General features: G+C 45.7%; 1 protein-coding gene across 3 annotated transcripts in view; it reads left to right on the top strand.

The window, feature by feature from the left end:
• Nucleotides 1-16,123, top strand: part of Ttc17 (tetratricopeptide repeat domain 17) — a 103,871-nt gene extending 87,748 nt beyond the window's left edge. For all 3 annotated transcript variants that reach the window (XM_029474324.1, XM_021154024.2, XM_029474323.1), the window contains 3 exons: nt 11,856-11,975; nt 13,257-13,400; nt 15,019-16,123. In XM_029474324.1, the coding sequence (XP_029330184.1) occupies nt 11,856-11,975; nt 13,257-13,400; nt 15,019-15,150 (396 nt within the window). In that variant the 3' untranslated portion in view covers nt 15,151-16,123. The remainder of the gene's footprint in view (nt 1-11,855; nt 11,976-13,256; nt 13,401-15,018) is intronic.
• The last annotated feature ends 6,929 nt before the right edge of the window (nt 16,124-23,052 follow it).

Genomic DNA, 23,052 nt, shown 5'->3' with positions numbered 1-23,052 from the left:
CGCCATTATAAGATGGCACCGACATCGCCTGCCTCTGGAGATGAACAAGTGATCCGCGCATGTGCTGGCATTAACCGTTCATGGTGCCAGTTGCCCGCCTGACAACGTCACCTCGGGTGACAAGAATTTGGCCTATAGNGAATCGCCACGTCCGAGGCGAGAGAAATCTCCTATNTAAGGGAGGCGGTTTTCGGGCTTGGGGTCTCCGCCTTGTGAAGCTGATGCTCTCCCTCTCAAGACGCATTAAAGCTTGCTACAGAAGGATCCTGTTTGTGTGCTGCGTTGTTTCTTGCTGGCGGGAAAATCAGCGCGGGACAGGGGACTTTTGGGATAGCATTGGAAATGTAACTGAGGAAAATATGTAATAAAAATATTAAAAATTAAAAAAAAAGGACATGGTATAGCCACATGGGATAAACTGAAGCTCAACTCTTACCGCAAATCTAATGGCTAAAAGGCTAAGACTGCAGAGTCTTGGAAGTGTCCCTGGGACTCCTGACCCTGGGCTGGGACACCAGGGGCACAGGAGTGGTAACAGCAGAATAGACTGGAGATTTCTGTAGATCACCAGCACAGGGGGCAGACTCCAAAGTGGGCGGCAGTACTAAAAGCATCCAACTAACTGATAAGTTAATGTCCAAGGCGTATCAAAAAGTCCTCCCTCTCAGTGATAAGAACTGAAAATTCAACCTAAAACGGTACACAGGGTTTAAACAGCCATTCCTCCAACGATAGCATGCAGTAGCCACAACCATGAGGAAGGAAAACATTCCACATCACTAGTCACAGGAAATGTGACTAGTCTTTTAGGACAGTAGCATAAAACAAAAAAGTATTAGTGAGGATGAAGAGGAATTGTAACCTTTGTGGGCTGTTGGTATGAACATAAAATCTTACTGTTGCTGATGGATAAAACAAACAAAAACATATCATAGGTCTTCCTAAAGATAGGTGTGCCTAAGGAACCAGCAACGGCACTCCTTGGTACATATTCAAGCAATTGAAAGTATCATCTCAAGGAAATACTTGCACACTCATGTTTGTAGCAGTGCTCTTCCATCTAGCCAAGTAGGAGGATCAGTAAAAATGCCCAGCATCAGATAAATGGACAAATTAAGCATATATAAACACAGTGACTCAGCCATTGAAAAGGAAGGCACTTTTACCACCTTCTACCACATAGGTCAATTTCAAGGACTTATGCTAATTACAATGTTAGAAAAAGTCAAATACGAAATGATTCCACTTATGTATCAGAACGGTCAGACACACATATCAGATGTTATAGTACAGTGACGGTTGCCTGCCAGAGACCAGAGGGAAGGGGCTGCTGTTGAATGCACAGTTTACATTTTCAGATGAAAACGTTCTGCAGAGTGATTATATACAGTGTGAGTGCTTGAAGCACTGCCAAACTGTACATTTAGAAATGATGATCATCATAAATTTTATGAAGTCAGAGTAGACAATGAAACATAAGATTAGTCATAGGAGCAGAGAAGAGACACATTAAGATGTGTTATTAGAAAATACCCAACCTGAAGGATAAAGAGTAAAGAAGTTTCAGGGACCTTCATCTAAGGGTTTAAAAGATGTGAGACAACCCCAAAAAAAGAACAGTCATCCCTCCAGGAAGAAGAGAGGACAGTGCAGAGGCAACACTTGTAGAAGTGAGAACTAAGCATTCTCTAACAAGGAGAAGGACATTCTTCCACAGAATCAAAGAAGTCTGTGACTGAAAACCATGAATACAAAGAATCATCAGTATAACATCTTAGTGACCATGGACAAATAACAGAGGACAAGGTATCCCGTTCAAATGAACTACAGCCAGCCTCTCAACAGGAAGGTCAAAGCAGAAGCCAGAGGAACCTCAATGACTGGGAAAACACTGCTACCCTAGACATCCACCCCCCTGCAAGTACCACATGGAAAAATGGGGCTCAACTGTGTGCAGCGTGGGCAAAGACAGACAAATAAAGGCACAAAACAGACATTAGAGCCACAAATGACCACAGTGTTGAAGCTGAACATTCATTTTTGAATAAATGACTCTTAAAATAAAAATAATAATTAAAAAAAAACCTCCACTGTACCTCGTTTAGTCCCTAAAAGTCCGCTTGAGATAGGTCATAAGTGTAAGTATCAAGTTTCAAAACAGAAACAGTACAGCTGCAGGATAGCACTGGAGATCTTCAGGTCCTTAGAGTAGGCAAGTGAAGATGTTCCAAACAGAAAGAGCATGAACTGTACAGGCAAAAGTGAAAAACTGAAAAACTTTGTCAAAATGTAAACATCTCTTCAACAGATACTTTAGAAAAGAGGCAAGCCACCAAGTAGAGCTAGGTATTGACAGCTCATGATTCTAGCATGGGGTTTGAACCCAGAAACTATAAAGAACACTTACAAATACAAACCAAAGCCCAAAGAAATCACACCTAGAAACATGGGTCTAAAAGGACTAAGATAAGACAAATTGGAGAGGACGCAGACAACTGCTGGTGGGAAAGGAAGCGGGCTGATTACTTAGTAAACGGGTGGCAGCTTGTTACAGTTTAAATCTACTTGACTCAGTAAGATTACTGCTGCACATAAGTACTCATTAAAAAATGTGCACAATGGGTCTATTCATACTTGCCAATGAAATTGGAACAGTGGGATTGTATCAGAAGAATAAGTAAACATTGGCATATCATAATTGGATACTATTTAGCCCCAGAGTGCCAACATCCACAAAACCTAAAACTATGCTAATAAAAGAAGTTGAAAATGGGGAGGCAGCTCATTTGGTAAAGTATTTGCTATATGTATTAGTCAGAGTTCTCTAAAGAAACAAAACTGATAGAATGTGCATGCATGTGTATGAGAGAGAGAGTATCAAATGGGAATTGATTAGATTGGCTAAGAGGATATGACTGAGGTAATCCAAGTATGCTTATACTAGAGAAGCTGAGAGTTTTTCAGTTCACAAGCCTAGACATAGCAGAAGTCCCCATATGGCACTAAGGCCTATAGAGTTCCTGGTCTTTAGCCTGTATTGGAACCCAGAAGCTGGTTCAAATATCAGTTAAGAAATGATGCAGCAAGCTGGGCGTGGTAGTGCACGCCTTTAATCCCTGGGAGGCAGAGGCAAGCAGATTTCTGAGTTCGAGGCCAGTGAACAGCCAGGGCTATACAGAGAAACCCTGTCTCGAAAAACCAAAAAAAAAAAAAAAAAAAAAGATGCAGCAGCAGAATAGATGGACTTGCCAGCAAGACTGAAGGCAAACAGGCAGAAACCAAAGTGTTCTTCTTCCACATCCTTTTATGTGAGTAGCCACGAAAAGGTGCTACCCTCATTTGGCATGGGTCTTCCTACTTCAAATAATCTAATCAAGGAAATTCTTCACAAGAGGGGCCAGAAGTTTGCATTCTAGAGCTGGTCAAGTTGACAATCAAGTCAGTCATCTCTAGTAAGGTCTTTTCAGATCAAAGGAAATGATCACAGATGGAGGCTCAGAAATGCAAGAAACAACAGAGAGCACCTGACAAAATCAGTGCTGGGCATAAATAAGGACCTACAAATGAGTAGACAGCCCAGAAGTCACGGCTGCAGGAGTGCACAGGCAAGAGGCAGCTACTTTGATAGGTTTAGGTTTTTGGTCCAGTTCAGCATTTCTCATTCACACACGGCCTCCCTCAGAAGGGCATGGAACAGAAAAGGCAGTGAGCTACCACACAACAGTGGATGTGTACTTCCAAGTGAGCTGCACAGCAGATTATCCTCTACCTATGGAACAAATCGCACGGTCCATTGTAGCTTCAGTCTCTCAAGTTCCATATAAGCATCCCTTCTCCTGTACTAGTCTCATGGACCTTGAATCCTGCAGAGGACCTTGAATCCTGCAGGTGAGGCTCACACTGGGGGTTTTCATGAATTATCGCCCTGGTTTATTATAGTTACCCAATCCAGATACAGTTCACCGCCCAGGGTCATTTTTACTATAAGCTCTGTTGCCTATAACCACCATTTATTAGAAGACCTAAAAAGTTAGTCCAGCATTGTTTCCATTGTAGTACTCAAACTTCAAGGTACACCAGAGTCATGATCTTGTTAAAGCATATTGATGGGCCCATGTGGCCCTCTCCCATATTCAGTAAGCCTCGGGTCAAGCTTGAGATTTGTCTTGCCTCTGTGTTCTCCGGTGACATGTATGGGGTGACACTGTTGGTCTGAGGCTCACACTAAGAAACCAGTGTTCTTACTCAGCACAGGGCTGGAGGACCAGCAGCTGTGCTCCCTTCCTGTTGACCATGGGCGGCCTAGCAAAGAGCTCTGTGTTCTCTTGCCTTCAACTTTTAAAATAGTCATTACCCTTTAGTATTCTTCAAGTAGCCATCTGTAATTATCTCCTTGGGGAATTATTGAGTTTGCATTGCCATTAATTATCACCAGCTGTCAGCAGATGACACTAATTAGACTCCACTTTGGGTTCAGATCAATAAGCATCATCAGACCCCCAAGACTCTCTGAGCTTTGCACGCGTGATACTCAGAGGTCTCTGCAAAGACTTCTTCTGTGCCACCTGACTTGGTTTGCACCCTGCTGCTGCCATCACCACTGCAGTGTGTGCTTGGTTGTCACGTGGTCCCGTTTGACCTTGTGAGCTGGTAGAGGAGTCCTCCCTCCTTGTGCTGCATTTCCCAGGTGCAGGCTCATAGCGATGAGTCCACACCGTCTAGTTCAGCCAATAGCTCAACCTGGTGGTGGCATGTCCTCTCACAGTGTAGATTGTTTTCTTTGTCATATGCAAGCAGTTTAGTTTGGCATAGTCTCAGTTACCTGGCTTCCCCTTGTCACCTGTGCTTTTGAGTTCTCCATCTTTAAAAACTATTGTCAGTGTGGAGCTGTCCTCTGCTTCTTCTGATGCTGTTACAGGCTGGTCTTCCATTTGGTACTAATGGAGGTTTTGTATGAAAAGTGCTGCTAAATGAACCCCTGTCCTCCTGAATCGGAACTGTAAGGGTCTCTGATACATGGTATCATTCCTGACTTCATCCTTGGGAAACTGCCCCGGGCTAAGAAGCGCCTCTGTGTCTCAGCTGTGATATCTTAGCTCTGCATCACACTGAAAAGAACCAGGATTCCTAGGAAAGATCCCTCTTTTAAAAAGGTTTATTTCTCTGTGTGTACATGTGGATTCTTGAGTGACTCTGTGTGCAGCATGTGCATGCAGGCACCAGAGAAGCCAGGGAATGCAGAGGATCCCTGATGCTGGAGTTGCAGGGGGTTCTTAGCTGCCCTGTGAGTGCTGGGAATAGAACTCAGGTCCTCTGCAAATGCAAGACCACAGAGCATCTATCGAGCCCCTAGAAATAGCTTCCACCAAGTCTAACAAAGAGCCACCCAAAGACAGCAACTAGGTCATGTCAGAAGAACTCAGAAGCAACTTAAACAAGCTCCCATTGGCTAAGCCCGGGATAAACTGGGTGACGGGGTTTAGTAAGTGCAGTGAATGGAACTTATCACATGTATTTAAACTAATAAATTCGCTATGATAATTTTTGTTTAGGGTTCATGAGAACAGTTTATTTATTAAAATGTAACTAATTAGAAGAATTGTATGCAGGTATTCTTCCTTCTAAATTGGCTGTACTTTGATATAAACAAATAACTGACAAGGGGAACTATGTAGAATGTTCCAACTAAAACACCAGGAATGAGAGCCCCTGCGTGTTTCAGGTGTTGTCACACTCACGGATGTATGGCAGTTACTGGTTGCTGTCTTCGTAGACTGATGGCGACACAGTGTGGACTGTTGAAAGTTTGCATCACTATCTGAAAATAGTCCTGCCTTTACTCTTCCCTAAGAAGTCACATCAGAGCCCAGCCTGGTCCCCAGCAGTTAATGACAGGCAGTGTTGGGGAATGTTAAACGGAATCACAGGAAGCATGCAAGGGTCAGGGGTGGCTCCATGTCCCACAGCCCTGCCTCTTCACAGACACAACAGCTGAGGAGAAAACTAGCGAGACTCCAGAGATCAGACGAGGCATACGGAATGTGTCAGCCAGTTGCAGTGTGTGGACCTCACTTAAGCTATTACTATTCAAACTGTGAAAGCAAAGCAGAACTTTCATAATCCAATTGGGGGAAATATGCCAACTGAATAATTGATGGTATTAAAGAATAAGTTGCAATATTTTAGATACAATCTATTAATCATAGGCTTTAATGTGAGTTTTTACCTTAGCAGTACCCTAAAAAATTTACTAGTAGGGTTCTGTGAAGCCTGGGGTTTGCATCCGTTAAACATACTGGAGAGTGCATGTGGGATGAAAACAGGCTGCTCAGCACAGAAGCTGGTGCTGAGCACGGGGGTCACGCTGCTTTCTTACTGTGTGTGTGCACAGGCAGGGATCAGTCCACAACTTGCTGCTTAAGGTTTTCTTCTTCTATCACGTGGATTCCAAGAACCAAGCTCAGGTGCTCAATCTTGGCAACAAGTGCCTTTACCTGATGAGCCATTTTGCTGGCCTGGCTTTATACTTTCTAAGTATCCATTATAATATATTTTAAAGAAATATAAACATGATAAAGAAAAAAAACAGTTTAATAGCAACAGTGAAAAAAACTGGTGAAATGGGAAAGGAGTTAGTAGAACCCAACGGGCAGAAGAGGGTTTTTCTTTTGGGGGAGGGGTGTATTTTTGAAAGAGGATCTGATGCAGCCCAGGGTGGCCTCAAACTCACTGTATAGCTAAAGCTAACCGTGAGCTACTGAACCTCCTGCCTTCACTTCCCAAGTGCTAGGGTCACGTGTGTGCCCCAGCTGTAAGTGGAATAATTATTTAAGAAGTTTAGTCACACCGTGGGTGGATAGGTTAGATGAACCTAGTTATTGACTTAGAAACTTCATGTAAGAAATCCCATCACTCCTCTGCCCAGAGAGTTCCCAGACATCGGACCCCTTGCTGGCCTTCTTCGTGAAGCTCAGGCCTCCCTGGTGATGCCTTCTCTATCTACTCTGTTAACTCAACATCACACTGTTGACGCCGCACCTCTAAGTACAACAGTGGACTTGACGGCCAGAGCATTGAATGAAGACATAAGTCAGTCAGTAGACAGGAAATGTCATGTGTCCCAACTGGGTGGGTACAAAGAGACCCACACCTGAACACAGGATAATAAAGCTGCCTAACAACAATGACAGATAACTTTAAAAGCATTTGTTCAGTCAGGGTGCTGTCAGGAAGACAGAGAAGACAGTAGGTATTTCAGAAAACCAAACTTAATTTAGAAAACAGATTACCTTGTTGTAGAAGGATGGAAAGGGAGGAAGAAAATACTGAGGTAAACCATGGGCAACAGCTATAGTGAGTCCTCCCAGCCAAGGGTGGGAGACAGCAAGCATGGGGGCGGGGGGGGGGGCTCTGCTAGTTTACAGATCTACAGGAAGCGTTCTGCAGGACTCTAGCATACTCTGGCTGCTGCTGAGGCACAATGAGCCTCCTAGGGGAGCTGAGTGCCCCCCAGTGATTGCTGGGATGAGTCTGGGTGAACAGGAAGAACATCCCTCTCCCCACCAGCCCTCCAATCCCCTAGGGCAGATGTTTGCAGAACATAACAGGAAGCCTGCTTACAACAGAGAAAGACAGTTTTCAGACTTAGAGCCATAGAACCACAGTGCAGATTATAGAATTAGGCTTTGGGCTTGAGACAGAAAAGCTTAATAAATATCAATGCAGCCGTTCGTTCATTTACTCATTCAGTGGGTATTTACTGAGGGCTTGGTTACTGTGTGTCACTTGTTAGTGCTTAAGATAAATCAGTGAGGGAAACCTGAAGGGTTTCTGACTTTGTGGAGATTAGGAAAGGACAGATCGCCTACAGAGGGATAGTGACTGAGGGTGACAGCCTGGGTGATGGGACCGTCAAAGCCAGATGACAATTCTGAAAGGACACAGACCCCCTAGAATTATATGACCTTCTGTGAGGGAAGGATAAAGACATTTAGAGATAAAAAGCTAAGAAAAGTTCACATTCCAAGACTCCTGCCCCAAAGGAGCTCTGTGTACTAGCCACCAGTGCATTATCCCAAGACACAAAACTTGCTAAGAAGTAAGGTGATAAAGTTACAAATACAGACATAACCTATAAGTACTGGTTGGAGATTTTAAAAGAAATGACAAAACTGAAATCCTGTAGAGTTTGGTACTGTGACAAAAACCTAAGCAAACAGTTTAAAGAAAGAAAGACTAGGCTCTCTGGAGGCTGTGTGAGCCCAGCTTGAGCTTCATAGAAAGACACCATCTTAAGGAGGGGAAGGAGGAGGAGGAGGATGGAAGGGAAGGAGGTTGGTTTACTGCCTCTTGAATATCAGGATCTGTAGTGATGTCTACCCACTCTTAATCCTATTACCAATACTTCATATCAGTATGTTTGCACATATATGCACAGGTGCACACATGAATGTTCATACAGAGTCCAACAAGGGCATCAGGTATCCTCTTCTGTCATGCTCTACCTGTTCCATGGAGGGTCCCTCCTTAAACCTGGAGCTCACATTTTTTTGGCAGTCTCTAGATGAGCAAGCGCCAGTGACCCTGTCTCCACCTAGCCCTTCTCTCCGCCTGATCCTTCTGTCGCCACCTGCCTCAGAGTTAGGGTTACAGGTGCTTGCATCTAAACCCCAATCCTCATTATACACCCAGCAGCCTTAGCTGTTGAGCCATCTCTCCAGCCTCCTGCTTCCATGACCAGTGTCTTAGTTTGGGGTCTATTGCTGTGAAGAGATACCACGATCATGGCAACTCTTAGTAGGAAAACATTTCATTGGAGCTGGCTTAGTTCATTATCATAGAAGGAAGCATGGTGGCCTGCAGACAGACATGGTGCTGCAGAAGGAGCCAAGTGTTCTACATCTGGATCTGAAAGCAGCAGAAGGAGACTGTGTCCACACTGGGCCTAGAATGAGCATAGGAGACATCAAAGCCCACCCCCACAGTGGCTCACTTCCTCCAGAAGGCCACAGCCACTGCACCTAAACCATAGCTCTTAATAGTACCACTACCTATGCCTATGGGGGCCATTTTCTTTCAAACCCCCACTACCATCTGTCTTCTACAATTTCTTCTACTTAAGTAAAATTAAACTGGAAGTTTGTAGTGTGAGTTTTTTTTTAATCTAAATATTCTCTCTAAACTTAAGGCAAAGTTCATTTGCCAAACTTTCATGTGGTTGTTTAGAGTGATGGCAGCTTCCTCGGGTTTACAGGTCTGTTGTTACCTGATGGCCAAATAGCTAGGCTTCTTCCAGTTGCTGTGCATCTGCTGCTTATTCTGTTCAAGTAAACAAACATTCTTAACTTACTCAGGTGGGTTTTGACCTAGAAGGTGGTCTTGGTAAATATTTCATATACTAGAAAGAAACAGCATCTGCTGTGAGGTGAAATAATCTAGAAAGGTTAATGGACATTGGCTGACAGTATTGTTCATGTTTTCTCTCTCTCTTTGCTAACTTTTGCCTACTTCCATGAATTACTGAGAGCCACATTAAACATCCAGCTGTAATTGTGAGTTTGTTTATATCTTAGTTCTGTAAATTCTGTTATTAGGTTCAGAACTCAATGGAATAGAAAACAAAACAGTACAATCAATGCTCCAGAACTTGGGTTTTTTTAAACAATTAGGAAAACTTAAGACAAAATTGATTTTAAAAAATCATAAATAACAAACATCAGGTAGAAAGAGAAAACTGCAGCTATGTTATGTTAAAGAGGTTGTTGTTGTTGTTGTTGTTGTTGTTGTTGTTGTTGTTGTTTAAATACACCTGGGGCTAAGGGAGTAGCTCAGTGGTAAGAGCATTTGTGGCACAAGCAGGAGGACCTGAGTTCAAATCCCCAGCACCCACATAAAAAACTAGATGTGGCCATGCACACCTACTGTGCTATGGGGACAGAGGCAGAATTGCTGAGCTGATTGCCTGCTAGAAGTTGCTTAAGGAAATAAGGTTGAAAATAAAGCCTGAAAACCCCCTCATGCCTCAGTGCACAGGTGTGCGTGTGTGTGTGTGTGTGTGTGTGTGTGTGTGTGTGTGTGTTCATACATATATACTTATGTGTGTGTGTGTATATATATATATATGTATATATATGTGTGTGTGTATATACATACATATATTACATAAGCATATATGCCACACTTCCACTACACACATACTGCACACATGCAGATTAAATAAATAAATAAAGGTGTACTTACAGTTTTATGTGAATAAATTTAAAAACATAACAAATAAATTCCTTTAAAATGTTTTACCTAATCTGACTTAAGAAGAAAAGAAACAAAAATAATCTGAAAAGTCTTAATACTCTCAAATAAATTGAGCAGTGGGTTAAAAAATGTATTTTCACCAAGAAATATAATTCAGAGGAATTCTACCAAAGTTTTGGTAAATACTTCAATCCCAACAAACAGACTTTGGAGTAAGAGAAAAGAAACAATTTTCTGGTTACTTCTTTAGGTCAAACATAGTCCTGAAAACAAAACTAGACACTTGGAGATGTATATTATATGTAAACTTTAAGTTGCAAACTTAATTTTATAGGCATAAAGGTATCATAAGCAAACTATTGAGAGGCTGGGGCCAATAACGCCTTTTCAGATTTATATTGACCAACATGGATCATCCAAGAATAAAGTGGCAGAACATTAGGAAAGTCCAGAGTTTCCAAGCTGAAGAAGGTCCTGAAGGGTAGACTGCAAGCCACAGTCCCTGTCCATGTCTGAACTAACAACTCAGAATGAGCAGCCAGGGACCACACCATCGAAATAGCATGGCTTCCGAGCTAACTCCTAGGGAGGAATAGATGAAAATAAGCCTCTCACTTCAAGGGAAATATATGAACCCTACACTTGTCAGCCTTGCACGTGTATTAGCTACTTCTCCATGGCTGTGGTCAAACACCGTGACCAGGAGTGCCTTACAGAAGGAGGAGTTTATCCGGGCTCAAGGTTCCAGGAGGCATGGCTGCAGGCTGCTGGGGCAGGACGCTGAGAGACCAGATAGATCTCCATCCACCAGCAGGAAAGACGGCAAACTGGAAGAGATGCAGGGCTGAGCTCTATGCCCACCCCAGTGATAAAAGCTGAAAGACATTTTAAAGGACCTAAACAGAAAGAATGTCCCTGGTTTCTACTTATGTTCATAAATATTTATATATTTACATGCACCATGTGTGTGAATTAGAAAACACACACACCATCCACCTGTCGGCCTGACCTGTAGAATCAATGCTGACAACCTGAAGATGCTGACAGCTTTGAAATGATAGCAGGACTTCTACACTGGCCAGATGATGGGTACCACAGGAAGAGATGCTTGCCTGCCCTCAGAGCCCTAGGGGTAGCAGCAGAGAAGCAGAGAAGCAGCTCTTTGAAGCTGTCCTCTGACCTCCATAGCTAGGCCACGACACACACGTGTGCCATGTCACTTATTAATTTAATCTTTTTTATTCTAAAAAAATTTTTAAGAAAAGCAGAGTTTTTAACTTCTAAGGAAAAATAAGGATTAAAGAGTAGACATGAATTCTTAGTGCTACTGAATCTTAATCAGAATCACAGACTAAGATCCCAGTTAAGTACCATTCCACCCATGATATACTCAGATACATGCTTGTTGGCTCAAAGATGTTAAATAGAACAAAGCAGGGACACGAGAGCCACTCTACTGTGTACTTTGGTGGCCTTGCACAGGCACACAGCATCTCTGAACCAAGGCGTTCTCTAAAAAGTCACATGACAGTAGAACCCAGCTCATGGTTAGTGGTTGGGTGTGTGGTTGAGAAGTCAAACTGTAGCCTGTCATTGCTTTGCAGAATCAGACATCCTGGGTCCTCTCCAGCATGGCAGCCCTCTACTGGAGAGTGAAAGGTCAGGGGAAAAAAGCCATCGACTGCCTGCGCCAGGCCCTCCACTACGCTCCCCACCAGATGAAGGTGAGTGAGGGGTGAGGGAGCTTCCTCGTGCTCAGTCAGTGTGACATTGGCATACTTAGGTGAGGGCCAGGAAGGTGGTGGCCCGTTACTGTCCCCACCTCACACCTGTACAAGGAAGTCCTCTGGCTGAGCAGGCTGCCTGCTTGGGAGTCATTCTGGGGTTAGCTCATCCCCTGTGGGTTTGGCCAGCCCCCAAAGTACTTCCTTTCCTATCCCTTTGTATATATTCCTCCTACGCACACAACCCGCCAACCTTGGATCTTTCCATAGCACCCGTTGTTAACGGTGGCTGAGAGCATGCAGTTTATTATCAGATGCATACTGAGTTCCGCATTAATCTAGATGCCCTACATTGTACAGACCCAGTCTTATCTGCTTGTCAGACAGTGCACAGGATGTCAGAAGAGAGCCGCTTCGCTGAGGGCAGCTCTGGGTTCTAAGCTCAACTCTGCTCTGCACCGGTGTTCTGACCTAGGCCCAGACAGGACCACCGCTCTCAGCTAAGGACATGCACTCTGCGGTTACCCAGTGAGGACAGAAATGAACCCCTTTTGTTGTTTGTCCATGTCTCCCATAGAACCCAGCACAGGGCGTGACAGCCATGCTCAGATAACATGTTTAAAGGGGGAAGCTCTGTGGGAATGAGTGTTGCCAGTTGTTCAGTCTGTGCTTCACACCGAGGGAACAGACAAGGCAGGCAGAAAGGCATTTTGGCTGTGTGGGCCAGAGAGCCTGTGTGCACCTGCTGGCCTTGCATGTGGTGTGAAGACTGTCACAGCAGGTAGGGGAGGGATCCCTCCAGGCACCACAGAAACAGGTGGCTGGCTGGCCTGTGGGCACAAGCCTGCCAGCTGCTGTGGATGACACACCAGTCCTTGCACAGAAACTGGGGCTGGAGCTCAGTACAGGAACATTTGTCTAGCATACGCAAAACTCACTCTGGAGCATGCTCTCGTGTCAAGGCTCCACTCAGGCTGTGGCTGTGGCCAGGTGTCTGTTCACCATCAGAAGCTGGGGTCATAGCTCAGTAGAAGAGCCTTTGTCTAACACATGCAAAGCCCTGGGTTGAATCCAGCACCACCACCAAAACAAAACAAAACAAAACAAAACAAAACAAAACAAAACAAAACAAAACAAAACAAAAGAATGCTTCTCATGCAAGGCTTTGCCAGTGGAAGGGTTTGTTGGCTTTTCTTCTAGAACAAACTATTTTGCTGTCTACTCATTGACTGTAGCACTGTCAGAAGTGAAGCTCACTCTCCCCGCCTCCCTCCTCCCCAGGATGTGCCCCTCATCAGCCTGGCCAACATCCTGCACAATGCCAAGCTCTGGAATGATGCTGTCATCGTGGCCACCATGGCCGTAGAGATTGCGCCACACTTTGCTGTGAACCACTTCACCCTGGGCAATGTCTACGTGGCAATGGTGAGTCTGGGGTGGAGCCAGCTCAGTCCTAATGCAAAACTTGACTTCAAACCTTATTTTGAATATGTCACTCTCCTGTTTCCCAAAAGTGTTATCTCCAAAATCAGCATCTACACAGACAGAAAGTTTATCCGCAGGGATTTGAGAGGTGGTGGTGGTGGTGGTATTGGTGGTATTGTTGGTATTGTTGATGTTGTTTTGGTTTGTTTTTTCTATAACTTTATTTAGATTATTTATGTGTTTGACTATTTTGTCTACATGTATGTATGTGTATCATATGCTTACCGAACGTGGAGGTCAGTAGAGGACGTCAGATCCCTGAGAACTAAAGTTACAGCTAGTTGTGAGCTACCAAAGAGGTGCTAAGAAATGAACCCAGGTCCTCTGGAAGAGAAGCCAGTGCTCTTTGGCCCATGGATCTCATTTCCTTAAGTAACACTTGATGCCGCCGTCACAGCATCTACCACTCCATAGCTCTTCACCATGAGCTTTTTAGCACAGTGGTGTTACCAGACTAGTTAGTCTAAGCCACTTGAACTGACTCAAGCCTTTGTCATTCATCCCCTCTAGACTCTGAGCCCCTCGGGACAGAGCTGCTCTTCTTCACGGGCAGGAAACGATTAGGTACTCAGCAAACAAGGATGAAATTCAGTAACTTCATAGCTTCTGTTCACAAGAGAAAATGATACCACCACCCTCCAGGTTTTCATCTAGTCAGAAATGTGTGTGTGTGTGTGTGTGTGTGTGTGTGTGTGTGTGAAGCCCAGGGTCCTTGCACTTGATAAGCAAGTGGTTTACCATTGAGCTCTACAACCCCAGTCTTGATTCAAAACCCCAGGTCCCCACCAAACCCGACATAACCATCTATAACATGTGAACCAAGCCATCTGCTGCCACAGTGGAGGGGCAGTCCCCAGGCTGTTCTCCTAACAGGTCATGGAGCGAAAGCTCTGGGCTGTAAGCTGTGTGTGCGCATCATCCCTGACTTCTGAGGCACCGGGTCCTGGCCAGGCTGGTGGTGCTGAATTGCAGCCTTCCCTGTTTCTTAAAACTGAAGACTGTTTTTATCCCCAGTAACTGTGAAGTTTGCTGCCGTGAGTGAACAAGTCTGTCTCACTGGGTGAGAAGGCCACTGAGGCTGTCCTGCACTCTTCTCTGTGGAATTAGTCTGAGTTAAAAGCGTTATGTGCTCAGTATAACATTGCTCATCTCTAAATGTTTTAAATATTTGGAAAAGTAAAAAAATCCTGAACTCATACAGTGCTAACAGTTGCCCAAGTTCAGCTCCATCTTGCTGGACATGGTAGAAAATCAAAGCAGATACACAGTGAGATTCGCCAGGCCTCTGTCTAGGGGCTAGGAAGCCTATGGAAAGGATGTTGTAAGGCCAGGTAATAGTGGCTCTTAAGGTGGCTACTGCATATTTCAAGCCAATAGAGGCCAGTTTTCTGCTTTCTGCTTTGTGTGCTCAGCCACTGCTTGCTTTGTGGTGCGTCACCCCACACCTCAGCTGTCCACAGACTTAAATCCACATCAAAGTCATGGTGGGTTGTCCCTGGCCCCAACCATGTTTAGTCGGGTAGTGTCATCCCTCACATCTGCTCCTTATCCCTCACAGGAAGAATTTGAGAAGGCCCTGGTGTGGTACGAGTCGACGCTGAAGCTACAGCCAGAGTTTGTGCCCGCCAAGAACCGGATCCAGACAATTCAGTGCCACCTCATGCTGAAGAAGGGCCGTCGCTCCCCCTAGAGCACTCCTTCCTGTCCCTCAGCTCTCCCAGCCCTCGTCAGAACAGAGCCCCACCACTGCTGGTACCCGCATGGATGATATGTGTGAATTGCCAAGTAAAATGTAGCAGAACTTGGCCGTGCAGGGCCAGCGGGGTTTGCTTGGTTTTTAAGTTCCTCCTCCCCCAGCCGCCCTCCGAAGAGGCATCTTCAGAAACAGGGTTTCCCAGACACTGTAAATACTGAGCCAGGACAACTCGGAGCTCCGCTCTGTCTTCCAAACCTCCATGCCTTCAAGGCTCCTCTGTGGTCCAGACGTCTCCCTGGGGAGGCCAGAGCCACGCTGCCCATTCTCTGCCTCCTGTGTAGCCTCCGTTGTCCCTGGAATCGCAGTGCTGCCCGGGGCCAGTCAGTGAGAAGCAGGGATTCTCCACGTCCCCACCAGCTCTCCTCCCTGACCCAGTCTCGTCCATTCCACGCTGCTATGTTACACAAGCTCTCAGAGATAGTTTGCAGGGGAGGAAGGGGAAACAACTTTACAAACGAAATATTTACAACAGCAGAAACTCTTAGGGTCAGCTGACCCGTGTAAGTTATTTATGTTGGGGTGGGAGGGGGGCTGAGCAGGGGAGTCAGCCGTGTGCAACATCTTTATCATTTGTATTTTAATTGCCGATCACAAGGAAACCAATACGTTGAAGTCCTATATAACAGGTTTATATATATAGAATATGTGTATTTGAAGCCCTCTACAGACTGAGTCTGTGTTACTAATTCCTTGTTCGCTGTGTTTCCTGTCTTGGACTAGGCGTGACTGTCAGCCCTCTCTCTGAGGCTGGCACCCCAGCTCCTCAGAAGAGAGCCAGGAGCCAAGATTGGGTGTCCCATACAGTGCCCTCACCTTTGGTCCCTGGAGAATCAAAAACTCCAACATTTTGGATTCTTTACGGGCACATCCTGAGAACAAAAATAAAAATTGTTTATGAGCAAAATCACTCCGTGGTGTAGTTTTTCTTCCATTATGGGCTAATCTGGACTCTGGTAACCCCTCCCCTGGTGAGGTCATTCCTGGGTTATCCCACAGCATCTAGGTGAGGAGGGAATAAACTTAGAGCTTGAAACATCTGACCGGAAGCTGCAGCAGCAGCAGCAAAACTTAGGGTATGACTGACCTTCCTGGAAAAGGAAGCATTGTCAAAGCCAGAGCTGTGACTCCTGACTCCTCGGGCCAGCATGGAGCCTCACATCCACCCAATAAACATCTCAGAAAACCAACTGGTCACCCCTGGGGTGAGGCCCCACTGAGGGCAGCATTCTACAGAGTTTCCCACAACATTGTCAGGCCATCCCTAACATTGGCTCACAGAATCCAGGCACAGTCCAGCAAGTTGCAGTTTTGGTAAGTGTTTGTAGACTAACCAGCAAGCTCATTTGCATCTGGGTAAAGGAAGGCAGGCTCTGCTCAGAAGGGTCCTGCAGTAAGTGTCTAAGCGACATCCTGCCTCCCTACCCCACCACACTTTGTCAGTTTTCCAGAAATCTTCAACAATTGCTTATTGGCCTTTGAAGCTTATGATGAAGTTGATGTGGTGTATAATTCTGCGAGTTCCCTGTGGGAACTCACAAGTCCTGCAGTTCCGAAGCAGTCAGAATATGAAAGTCCATTGTGAGCTTGGGGAGTATACCTCAGTGGCAGAGCACTTGCCTCACAGGTGTGAGACCCTGGGCTTGATCCCTCGCACCACAAATTAGTAACATTAAGTTTCCTACCACCCAGAAAAGATTCTCCCACTGATACTCTTTGTAGGCAAACCGCCTCTGCCCTTAGCAACTACTGGCCTCCTCTCTGTCTCTATAGTTGTGCTAATTCTGTAGTGTTGTAGAAATAGGATTACAACGTGTATACATCCTCCCCCCTCCCCCCACCTTGAGGCCAGATTTTCTCATTACCCAGGTTGCCAGTTCTCACAGTCTCACTTAGTTCTACTGGTTTTCTGGAGCTCTCTTCCCTAGATGCCATCATGTAGTGACATTCGTCACACAGCACTGACATGAACTGATCCCCTTTTCTCCTGCCAGGTGCTTAACTCCCGTGTGTAACCAATGTCTGTATCCTCTTCTAACAACAAACAGGCCCAGAACTAAGTTATTGCCCCAAACTTTTGAACTAGTGTTAAACAGGCCACACAATAAATACTACGGTAAACAGTAGTGACGTCAGGAAGAAATGCCAGAGAACAGGAGCTAGAAAGAATAAGGGAGGTTAAATGGACAGGAACAGCAGAGGCTTGGAAAGGATGCTGGCCACCCATCTCTGACCATGTGCAGCTCCTGACCCAGGTAAGCCCTTGGAGTAAAGCTAGCCACACATTAAGCTGTCAATAGTGTTAGGTCTTATTAGCACAGGCCTTCACTCTGCTACTAGGATTTCCCTAGTTCTAGAAACTCTTTACCTTCCTGCTAACCCTGATTCTGAAGCATGTCTGTTTAACACAGTAACTCGAACCTGGGAGGTGAGACATGCTCCAAAAACCCGACAGTAGAAACTCCTGTGGAAGTTTTCAAATTGATGGATTTCCTCCATTCTATTTTCCAATTTACTGTCTCTTCAGCTGTATCAAATCTACCATTTTAACCAATCTGGTTTTTTTTTCATGTCAGTTTTTGCACTGGAAAGATTTTTTTTTAGCTAGTTTTCTGAACTGTATCCACCAGATTATATTATATAATCTCATTTTGCAGGGCATAATCTTTTAGCCACTTAAAGAGTTCCAGCATCCTTATGTTTCAAATTGGTATTTTTCGTGTCCATTAGGCATGAGTTATTCTGTTTGTTGATATATAGTTTATAAAATATAAATCCTGGGCTTGAGAGATGGCTCAGTGGTTAAGAGCACTGATTGGTCTTCCAGAGGTCCTGAGTTCAATTCCCAGCAACCACATGGTGGCTCACAACCATCTGTAATGGGATCTGATGCCCTCTTCTGGTATGTCTGAAGACAGTATATTCACATACATAAAATAAATAAAATTTAAAAATGATAATAAGATGTAAACTCCATCCCCCCCCAAAAAGGAAAGAATCTATCCGAACTGCTTGCTCCCCTTGTCCCTTCCTCTTACTCTCAGTCCTCACCAGCCACACTAACCTGACAGTAATAAAATGCCCACCATGTTTCTGCCTCAGGCACCTCTGAATTTTCTCACCTCACCATTTTCTTTCTCTATGATCCTTCTAGATCACATATATATATAATTTAGGATACGGAATTAATATATGCGATTGTTGATTCTTAGAGTCCCACAATCCATTCTCTGTAAGCTGGAGAAAGCTTTATGCTGCAGAGTCCCAAAATTGACTCAAATTCAAGCCTAAAAACCAAGGATCGGGAACCATGAGGGCAGGCCCCTGCCACTGATTTCCTCATCCTTGGTTCATATACAACATCCTCAGAGACACAGAAACTATATGCCATGTGTTAGTCCTTAAGATGGTTAGTTTTAATTGTCAACTCAATGTAATCTAGAATCTCTTGGGAAGAGAGCCTCAAGGAAGAAATATCTACATTAGACTGACCCATGAGGGATTTTCTTAATTTGATTTATTGAAGTCAGAAGAACCACCAGTGAATGTGGGCACCACCATTTCATGGTCTGGGTTCTGGACTGACTAATGAGAGAGAAATGTCAGGAAACAAAACTAAGACAGTCCCTGTCAAGTTGACCCATAAAATTATTTATCATCAGCCCAAAACCCTGTTGAAATTAAGTCCCAGTAGGACACATTAGCACATACTAGCCTCATTTAAAAAAAAAAATGGTGGTGGTGAAGTGCTAGCCTTGTTAGCTAAGTTCTCTCTGAGAGTTTGAATCTGAGTCTAGAGTCTGTCTCAGCAGCCATTCCTCACCAGCCAGGTACACACGGTGGCTTCCATGGAGCAAGACAGTTGACTAGGCTAAGGGATCAGTAGTATACTTTTGTCTGGTCTCCAAATCCTGCAGGGCCAGCCAGGCACAAGGCTGGGGATCTGAGAACCAAGCTCTCTGCCCGTGGTGACTGTATAGTTATGTGTAGTGGTGTTCACAGTTAAGGGGCCTTAGGCAGGCTTAGGCACCGAAGTGTTCACAGCTGCTGGCTGCACAGGAGACATAAGATCGAAGGGGGAGGACAAGGCTGTCCAGCTAACCACATCTGCCTGTTGACATTTGCACATAAATTCATTAAATTGCACTTACAATTCTCTTTTCTCTGCACTGAACGCATCGCAAGAATTTACAGTGGCTGCTGTGTAGAACACGCAAGTTAGAAATCAAAGTCCCACAGGCTAGCACCAAATTAGACAACAAATTTCCCGCCATCTCCAAAAGCACTCCGTCCAACCCCAGCCGAGTCACACTGACAGATGCCCACTTCCAAGGCCTGCCAACCTCTCTCGGCTTCCTGGGAAATGATCACGGCTCATCTCTCTAGACTGTAAAGCTTGGGAGCTCCAGGTTCCGACTGTGAAGTGGAGAGGATTCTGCTTCTTCTGGCTAAGGGAACATGGGGAAGTTGTGATGAGGGTAGTGGCAGAGCCTCCCACAGCCCCACAAGCGACAGTGCCTCTGAATGTGCAGACGCCTCTCCTGTGTGTCCCGCCTTTCATATCTACACACCAGCTAGCCACAGATACCAAAGATGCCTGCCATATGCCCAGGGCTACAGACCTCACCCCAAACCCCAGGAGAGGTGCTGCCAAAGCACACTGGTACAGGCGGGAGCAGCCCTCTGCCACAACACCTTTGAGTGAGATCACTGAGGTAGATGTCTCTCTCTCTCTCTCTCTGAATACCCCTCTCGATGTTCAGCTTCAGAGGCCACTGGACTGACAGTTCATCCTATCCCTGTTGCGGGTGGGCAGGGGTTTGCCTACATGTATGTCTGGGAACCTGTGTGCCTGATGCCAATGGAGGCAGAAGATATCATAACTGTAGAACTGCAGTTACAGACAGATGTGAGCCCCCATATGGGTCTCTGCAAGAGCAACAAATACTCCTAACCACCGAGCCATCTCCGCATCCCGCTACATTATCATCATGAGCTTTGTTGGGAGTTCCCATCCATGGAGGATATGAACATATCCTTCCCCTCATTCATCTCTAAACACCCATTCCCTGCCCACCCAACTTTGTGTATTTTTATCTTTTTTAAGCCTTCAAGATCATCTTGTGCTACCCAAATACTCTTGGGTGTGTCATCTTCCACTGGAGTATGGTCAACACTCTTAGAGAAACTCCTCCCCAGCAGCTAACAAATAGGCCCACTGCTAAGGGTGGGATATCATGCCTAACTCCTGTCTCCATGCCGAGATTTAGTCTGGCTTGGCCTTGAACAGGTCTCGAGAATGCTGTCATGGCCACTGGGAGTCTGTGTGTGCAGTTGCCCACCCATGTCCGAGACACAGTTTTAAAGTCACCCACACTCTAGTTCTTACACTCCTCCTCCCCACTCTTGCACGGTGACCCCTGAATCTTGAGGGGTGTGTTTGCAGGATATGTGTTCATTCTTCAGTCACTCACTCTTTGGAGCTTTGCCGGTTGTGGGTCTCTGTGCTGAACATCATCTGATACGAACAGAAGCTTCTCTGAAGAGGGCTGAGGACCACGTGGATCTGCATGTATAACGATAAGACATAAGATGTCGGTTTACTTCTGTGACCACCTGGCAGCATAAAGGGCTTGCATGAATTCTTAGTCTTCTCCTGGAACATCTCAAACCCTTCAGAAAGAGTTGTGCATGCCAGACTCAGTAGTAAGCTCAGAGTTTGAGAAGAGCTGTTTGGTTTGGGGGGTTTTGGTTTTATTTTTTATTTTAGGTTTTTTTTTTGTTTGGGGGGGAAGTTGGTGTGTGTGTGTGTGTGTGTGTGTGTGTGTGTGTGTGTGTGTGTGTGTGTGTTTTAAAGGGAGGGGGTCAGGCTCTGGATGTAGCTCAGCTGGTGGAGTGTTTATCTAACACACACATGAAGTCTTGCACTCTGCTGTCAGATTAATGCCTGTTGCATTAACCGGGTGACATGGTACATTCCTATAATCCCAGCATGTAGGAATCAAGGCCAGCTTCAGCTATAGAGTGAACTTTACACCAGCCTGGGATACAAACCCTGGCTGTGGTGGTGGTAGCAGCGGTGGTGGTGGTGGTGGTGGTGGTGGTGGTGGTAACAAGAACGATGACAATCAAGTTGACAACAATGATAATAGTGGCTGTTGCTGGTGAGATGGTTCAGGGGTAAAAAGTACTTGCTGTGCTGGTCCCCAGAAGCCCCCCTGGGAGGAGAGAAGTGACTCTTGCAAGTGTTCCTTTTCACTTCACCCAGTGGCACCTGTCTGAGCATCCTTGCACTCACTTGCTCCCTCATGAAATAAACAAACAGTTTGCAGAGAAACAACAGGCAGGCAGAGGGAATGAATGGCCAGAAGACTGGGACTGGAGCCCTGGGAGAAAGCAAGGACAGGTGAGAGGACCTGGCGACTGTGAGACTCCAGCACCGCCTGGGGTAGGAGAAGAATAGAAGCCATCCTGGTGAGAGGGGAAGCTAATTGAGCCCAGGGCTGACAGGGAGGAGAGCTGCAGACAGAGCCCTCCAGCAGACAGTGAGAAGGAGCCAGTGCCATTTTCCACACCCTGGATAATGCGATTGTACAGATGCAGGTCTGTTAGAGAATGGATCCAGGAGACTGGTGCGGAAGTGCTGATAAGGAGAGGACGCATGAAGGAAGTAGGGCTCCTGTGCTGAGGACCAACAGGGGCAATGCAGAGGAAGAGAGCTGACCTATCTCTCAATAAATAAGTTGGAAAGCACGCAAGAGACAACCTCTGCAGTTGACCTCAAGCCTCCACAAACACATATACACTAGTGAATACACACACACAAACACAAACACTACATGCATGCATGTAACACACATGTACATATAGCACATGTGCATATAGCACACATGTACACATACAACACATACACAGAGATTAGTATTGTGTCTTGATGGTAGTAGAGTACTTGCCTGGCTTGTGTGATGCTCTGGGTTTGATCCCAACAAAATAACAAAATAATAAAGGCAAGACTGGGCAGGCAGGGACTTCAGCACTGGAGGAGCAGGAAGGCTGAGTGGAGAGTGGTGGCTCAGCAAGCCACAGGAGACGGCCAGGGCACAGTGACCATTGTGAGGCCAGCAATCCAGGTAAGAAGGGTCCTGGCTCTTGAGAGGCCCCCCCCCTCCCTCATCACCACCAAGCCTTCTGTGTGTAGAAATGCTTTCTGCTCCTCACTTCTCAAAGCTGCTCCCCACTCCAGGCTCTGGGTTCATGTGTCACAGCCTGGGGCTCTGTCCTATCTGCCCTCGGTGACCTCTCATCCTTAATGTTCCCTAGGCAGCAGATCCCTGGCAGAGCCTGCCCAGCCAGGTCCTCTAGTACATGGTCTGTGCTGAAGAGGAAAGCCAGCATCCCAAGAGAGGATGGCAGTGGGCTGCAGAGGGGAAGTTGGGTAGGTGTTCTTTGGTGCAGCCTGAGTTTTCTTCTCTGTCAGGTCTGACCCTCACAGGAAAGACCCCGCTCCTATTGCTGGCTACTGTGCACCCTGCCATCACTATCTGGTCCAGACTCCTGGCCTCTTCCTTATCCTGAACTTCTCTATATCCTTTTCTTATGTGCAAAGAATCCTTCTTGCAGCATGTCCTGCTTTCTTTCTGAGGACATTGTTCTGGGAGGTACCAACCACCTTCACCATGCCAATGGGCTTCATGGCTCAGTCTTCATGATGGAAGGTGCCAGGGGGTGAGTTGTGAAAGGAATACATGGTTAATCAGCTTTACACAACTACAACAAAGTACTTGATCTCTCTCTCTCTCTCTCTCTCTCTCTCTCTCTCTCTCTCTCTCTCTCTCTCTC

Source organism: Mus caroli, chromosome 2 (assembly GCF_900094665.2).
Source record: "Mus caroli chromosome 2, CAROLI_EIJ_v1.1, whole genome shotgun sequence".
Lineage (NCBI taxonomy): Eukaryota > Metazoa > Chordata > Mammalia > Rodentia > Muridae > Mus > Mus caroli.
The sequence above is the reverse complement of the archived record's forward strand: the minus strand, read 5'-3'. Positions and strand labels throughout refer to the sequence as shown.